The sequence below is a fragment of the Vanessa cardui genome, chromosome 19 (genome assembly GCF_905220365.1).
Source record: "Vanessa cardui chromosome 19, ilVanCard2.1, whole genome shotgun sequence".
NCBI lineage: Eukaryota > Metazoa > Arthropoda > Insecta > Lepidoptera > Nymphalidae > Vanessa > Vanessa cardui.
Window position 1 is genome coordinate 10,751,787 of NC_061141.1, and position 6,209 is coordinate 10,757,995.

The 6,209-nt window shown below is 30.9% G+C and overlaps 2 protein-coding genes across 2 annotated transcripts; one reads left to right on the top strand and one right to left on the bottom strand.

Moving 5' to 3' along the window:
- Positions 1 to 865: 865 nt before the first annotated feature.
- Positions 866 to 4,198, bottom strand: LOC124538051 (centromere/kinetochore protein zw10-like). The gene is made up of 4 exons (XM_047115063.1): positions 2,627 to 4,198; positions 2,291 to 2,494; positions 1,578 to 1,843; positions 866 to 1,078 (listed from the first exon to the last, which is right to left on the bottom strand). The coding sequence occupies exons 1-4, from the start codon at positions 4,134 to 4,136 to the stop codon at positions 866 to 868; spliced, it is 2,193 nt and encodes a 730-aa protein (XP_046971019.1). The 5' UTR covers positions 4,137 to 4,198.
- Positions 4,199 to 4,531: 333 nt separating this feature from the next.
- Positions 4,532 to 6,031, top strand: LOC124538032. Its single transcript, XM_047115031.1, has 6 exons — positions 4,532 to 4,646; positions 4,720 to 4,931; positions 5,011 to 5,063; positions 5,126 to 5,224; positions 5,301 to 5,401; positions 5,917 to 6,031. Exons 1-6 carry the CDS (start codon positions 4,588 to 4,590, stop codon positions 6,014 to 6,016), a joined length of 624 nt encoding a protein of 207 aa, XP_046970987.1. The 5' UTR covers positions 4,532 to 4,587; the 3' UTR covers positions 6,017 to 6,031.
- Positions 6,032 to 6,209: the final 178 nt, after the last annotated feature.

Genomic DNA, 6,209 nt, shown 5'->3' on the forward strand with positions numbered 1-6,209 from the left:
AAACGATACAATTTTCTTAACAAATATTCCAGAAGAAGACTTCGATATCCATTATATCGTATAGAATCAAGGTACAGTTTCACGAGCAGCTGTTTCCTGTTTCCGTTCTTCCGCAAATAATTCTAGTAATAAAATTGGATTATACTTACGTAACCATGCAAACACGTGCACGCACGTCATTTTTTTCATATTTCCCACACGAAAGGGAAAAACAAGCATTCATAATTCTATAGGCACTTAGAGAGACTAGAATACCATCCTTCCGTTTTCATCCATTCTTATTCAAGTTTCGATTAAGCAATCTTAGAAAACGGACCATTTAAATATCAATTACATTTAACTAAGATCATAATAATAGTAATTACAAGTTATGTGTAAACATTTGATATATTTTAGCCTTGTATGGCATAAAAAGCCTACCGATGAGTTGGGGTTTTTGCACCCCTGTACTCTAGATTGAGAAGAACCTGAATATATTAAATATAATGAATTAGATTATTTGTTAATAGATTTTACGTTGTGCCAACAAGGCGCATATTATTTCCGCTTATATTAAGTAGGACAGAGAAGACACATCAAAACAAAGCTTTAAAATTGAAGTTAGCACCGGTCCGGAAATAAACTTCTACAAAACCAGTGAAAGAAAGTTAGCAGGATTATGGCCTACTCCGATTAAACAAGTTGACAAAGGTTGAAAAAGACAATGATGTCTTCTAGTCAGAGTTTAATTTCATAATCTAGAGATTGGGGGACTAAGGGGTTGTAAGCAAGACCGACAAGTCTAGGTGACATTATTTTATCGGTTTATTTTCTAAGTTAACATTAATATGGTAGCAAAATAAAAACTACAATAATAATAAATAATTTATTGTATCTCTTTTAATATTTTTAGTCTATATTTATCATCAGGGAACCTCATTTTGATTATAAGTCTTATATCTTCGCAAGCATAACTCTGAGACAATTCCTTGTCGTTATGCCAAAGATCTGCTATTTCTAACATCTGCGCCTTTAGCAACTGCGGCATCTTTAAGAACTTGCTCCAGACATTGATTTTGTTTTCGAATTTGATGGGACCCTGGAAACATTGTATACTCTTTATATATTACTCTTATTGATTTACACAATTTAGAATGTGAAGATATACACCAGAATTGGACAGATAAATCGAGCATGAATATCAATAATTATAATAATGGTAATTGTCAGCTGTGCAAAATGATAAAATAAAGGTGATCACATCTTACAAGAGCCTAATTGAAGAAAGTATAATTTGATTTGTTTGACTGTGTCGCTATATGATAGACAGCTGTTAATAAAATAGCCTAGGTGTTTTGAAGTTTAAGATTGCTTCATTCCAAATTTCATCAAATTTGAATCAGTACTTTAGCTGTGAAAATGTGAAATACAGACACACAGAGTAACTGTCCCATTTATAATATTTATATACATTTGTATGTATGTTATTCTTTAAACTAACTATTCTTTAAAACAACTAATGAAGTCAAGCATTTAACTTCATTAGTTTGAAATTTCATGAACTTAAGCCTGTATTTATCTTATATGAGTTGTATTACCTCAAACAATGTTGTAATTTCTGCAATTGTGTCTTCAAACCTCACTGCCAGCATATAAACCAAATCCTCACAAATAGGCTTACAGTCAGCAAATATTCTATCCAGCATAGATTGGCAAAGAGCTAGTATAAGTGTGCATATGGATAGCTCATACATGCGACTCGGTAGAACATTGTACCACATGTCTTTCAATTCTTGCATTAATGTAATTGCATAGTTAATAGCACAGTCAAAAGTTTCATAAGATTCATATGTCCAGGGCAGTTCTGGAATAATAAAAATATAGAAAAATGTGATTACATATCATAACGATTATTTCTGTTTGGTCCCTTTAAGTTAGTCAGAATAATTTGAGAAGTGAGTTTAACTTGATTAATTCATTTGAAAGGTAAGTTAAAATTTAAAGCAACATTGATTTTGCAAAGTGTAGTAATGAAGTCCATGTACCAAATACCAATAATTAAACATAAAGCACATGTAAAAAATTAACAAATTTCAATAATTAACTTTACCACCCTTCTGTTGTCCTGCTTATTTATTTATTTTATGTACATGCTGATTGTATTTCTTGTATGAATAAATGTATAAATTTATGAAAAAAATATACTGTATTTATGTTGAGGTCTAATTTCCCTTGATTTTTTAGAGTGACCCTAAGTTCTATGTCTTAATTTAACTCAAGCATACTAATAACTGTTCTTAGAAACACATACCATTTGCTTCTATTTTTTGTGTTATAACATTTTTCTGAAACTGCAAGAAGAGAGACATTTTCTCCAAGCCCAGCACTCTTAGGTCTTGTATACATTCCAGAAGTGTTGTGTTCAAGAGATCAGCTAATGGAGCTGGCATGGTAATCTTCCAGGGTGGACCAACCAGGCTATGTGCCAGGTAAAAGCAATTATTGAAAAATAGAGCTGAAAAGTGTAGAAAAATATTATATTATATCTTAAATGCTGTAAAAACAAGAAAGTTATTGAAAAAAAAACAAAGTATTTCTGTAAATGTTCTAATTAGCTATGATATATTGAGGTAAGTTTATTTCTTACCTATATCTAGAGGACAGCATTCTAAATTAACTTTAAATTTCTTGGGTACAATACATTGATACATGACTGCTATGTCTTTTATGTACATAACCAACTGATTGCTATACTTGTCTGGGAGCTTCACACTCTCTTCTAAATGTTCCATAATCAATGACATGATCTGTTTAACATTCTGTGATATCACACATTTTGGCAAAAAGAGAGGATTGGCCAAATCATATACAACCTCTTTTTGCGTGACATCTAATATTGAGTCATTTTCTATTTCATTACTACTACCTACAGTGATAGTAGCGTGTGAGAGGCTATTGTTTAACATTATACGTACATCAGACAATAATTTATCACATTTTTTATTATATAAGACGCATTCTGTATCATTTATGAATCTGTTAAGTGGTGATTCACTTGCTTCAACAAATTTTAGTTCAATTAAGAATTTATTGAATGAATCCAATTCTACAACAATATTTTTGTAATTCTCGTAACTACTGTCACATGATGGCAAATTATTTCTAATACAGTTATCAATTATTTTATTGAAAAATTGATCTTGGATACAATCAGAAAACACTTCGATGAAGGTTTTATCAGCTTCCATCTGGGTACCTAATGTTGATTGGAGGAACTCAAATATTGCCGTTAAATTGTTAAATATTGTTTGGAAATTTGGTTTATTTCTTTCGTTCAGATCTATCTTAATGTTGAACACCAACGCTCCAATTGGGTCTTCGGTGAATATTTCACAGTTGTACTTGATGACGTTGTGTAGCAATTTATCTATAAAGAAATGTGAAAATTCACCAAGCTCTGCATTCATTCTCTCAGTCACATATAAAGATTTTAAAATTTTCTGTATAAGGGTCGGGTCACATTGTAGTACTGAAAGTGAATAAATAACACAATTTACTCCCTTTTTTTCTGACCAATTAAATATATCTTCCCATTCAATGCTCAACTGGGCTGTGTATATTGCTAACTGGGTGTCTGCTTGAGCTGTTAAATTAGTTAGTGCCTTGTTGCCATTTCCTTCAAATTTTAATTCACGCAATTTGTTTTGCAATTCCTTAATACCAAGTATAGCTTCGGTGTAATTAAATCTGCCAAATTCATGATTTGCTTTATCTAAAATCCATTTCCCTTCACCGACAATACAAAGATCGTGAAAATTACTAACAGATTTTTCTAACTTTTTACGATTACTGTTGAAATCTTCAATGATTCCGTCTTTGTTGTCGAATTTCTCATCAAATAATGTTACTTCTTGTTTGAATTTCGAATAGTCGGAAAGTATGTTCGCTTTCCGGTTTTTGTAATTTAATTGTTCCAAACTTTTTGTAGGTGTAAAATGTAAGTATGTGTCGATAAAATTTTGTTGTAATGACCAGGATAGCATTTGCACTCTTTCAGTGAGATCTTTTAATTTCGGTACTAACTCATCGAGATATTTTTTTATATCTTTTGTAGTAGCTTTGTCAGCTTCCAGTAGAACAGCACTTAATAAACTCATTATATTTAATTAAAAGGTTAATAATAAGTAACACAAAAAAAACAAAAACACTAATTTTAGTGTATTCCTTTAAACTTAAAATATAAAACGAAGAATCGGTTCGAAATTTAAATTTTCAAATTTGACAAATGACAGTTTTAACAGATAACATAAAATGAATAAGGTATGTCAATTCTGTTTGAAGATCGATACGAGACGGGACATTAGAGATGGATTTTACTATACAAATGGTTTGTATTTATATATGGTGATGATACAATAATTAATCTTTAATATTTAAATAAGTTATTTTCATACATTTTTAAATTCTGTTTATTTAAAAGAGTTAAATTAGAATTGTATCGGTTGCTATGGTATGTTGAATCAATGGTATAATTTCGAAGGTTGTATTTATAATCAGCCATATTTTGCTGAATTTTAAAAGGATTTCTGTAAAATATTAAATACTAAAATGAACGACAGTGAAATAGAGAATTTGAAAACAGAATTAGACCACGAAAAAACATGCCGGTAGTTTGTCAATCAGTATTAGTTTTCTTTTGTTTTTATTCCCTTATATGGTGAGATTAATTGAATTTTTTAGAGAATCAGCAGCTTGGCAAAATGGGGAACTAGAAAAGCAAATTGTCTGTATGCAAGAGGAATTGCGTAAAGGAGATTACCCATGGGATTCCGACGGTGATTTACAAAAAGAGAGCGTAAAACATAAACATTTATTAGAAGCTATCGATACTTTGAAACAGCAGCTGCCTATTTTAAAAGAAAAAATAAAGGGTGCCAGAGTTTGTGGCCCAGGTATAAACATAACTTATATATTTTTATGTTGTATGTTTATTATTTAATATACTGTATAATACTATTTAAACATTTACAGATTGCAAGTTAAAGCATGATGATTTGAACATTAATTTGGACATTCTAACTCCAGTAAGTATTAGTATTCAAATACGTCATATATTTTTTGTCTGTTTTATATACATTATTTTCAGGCTGAATTACTACGCACCGTCAAACGTTTCGAGAGACTTAAAACCGATTTGATAAGTACACTACGAAGTAGGGAATGGCGTTTGGACTCTGAATCAAAGGTTAAATCATTAAAAGACTATAATTGTTATGCTGCGGAAACACCTGATAAAATAATACGTTTTTTTTTAATTCTAGCTATTTGTAAGGGTCAATGATCAGAGGACTTATTTACAAAATGAACTGATGATATGTCACAATAATATAATGCGCCTTCAGAAGAATGGAACATACTGGCAGTAAGTAAAACAATAGAAACAATATTATTTATAATATTTAAATATTTATAATATATGTCGGCGCGAAACCACGAATTTAAGAAAAACACTTGTCCAGAAATGATTATTTTAATAGTTTAAAACTGTTTGATTGTTAAATTAATAATTTTTAGTGAATTTTGAAATGTTGAATTAGTCTGAAATATTTTAGTGTTGGTAAAGCTGTTATTTTGAGCGAATAAGTCTACCCACCTATTTTTGTTATAAAAGATAAAGCGCCCGCTGGTATCGATAGGCTTGGTCCAGCCGTCGGAGCGATCAGACAGCCTCATATTGGAATAAATCAGAGAAGAATATTCCCTGAGTTTAATTTCAAACCTCCGAGTATGGACAAAGATCGAACCCTGACACTCGTGACGTCAGTTATGCTGACGTCAGTTAGATTTTTTTTTAAAACTGGCTCGGAAAAGCTTACTCCGTTATATAGAGTGTGAAATATATTAATTAAAATAAAATTAACTTCGAATGTGTTTCAGGACTATTCCTCGTAGAAACGACGAGAGAGTTTTAGACCCAAAGCGAGGCCCCATAAAGAAAATATTTGGTAATGAACGACTGCCGCCTATTGTTACTTAATGTCCTTTTTATTATCTACATTGGACATTGCACTACAGACCGTAGTTGACTTATATTAAGTATCTGCACAATAAATTTGGTCCTTTGAGCCGGATAAAATAAATTATATCGCTAATATTATAGTCCAATAAATATTTCAAGTAGCTTAACCCTCTTTTCTTTATGAACCTATTTAATAATGTATAAGTTTGAG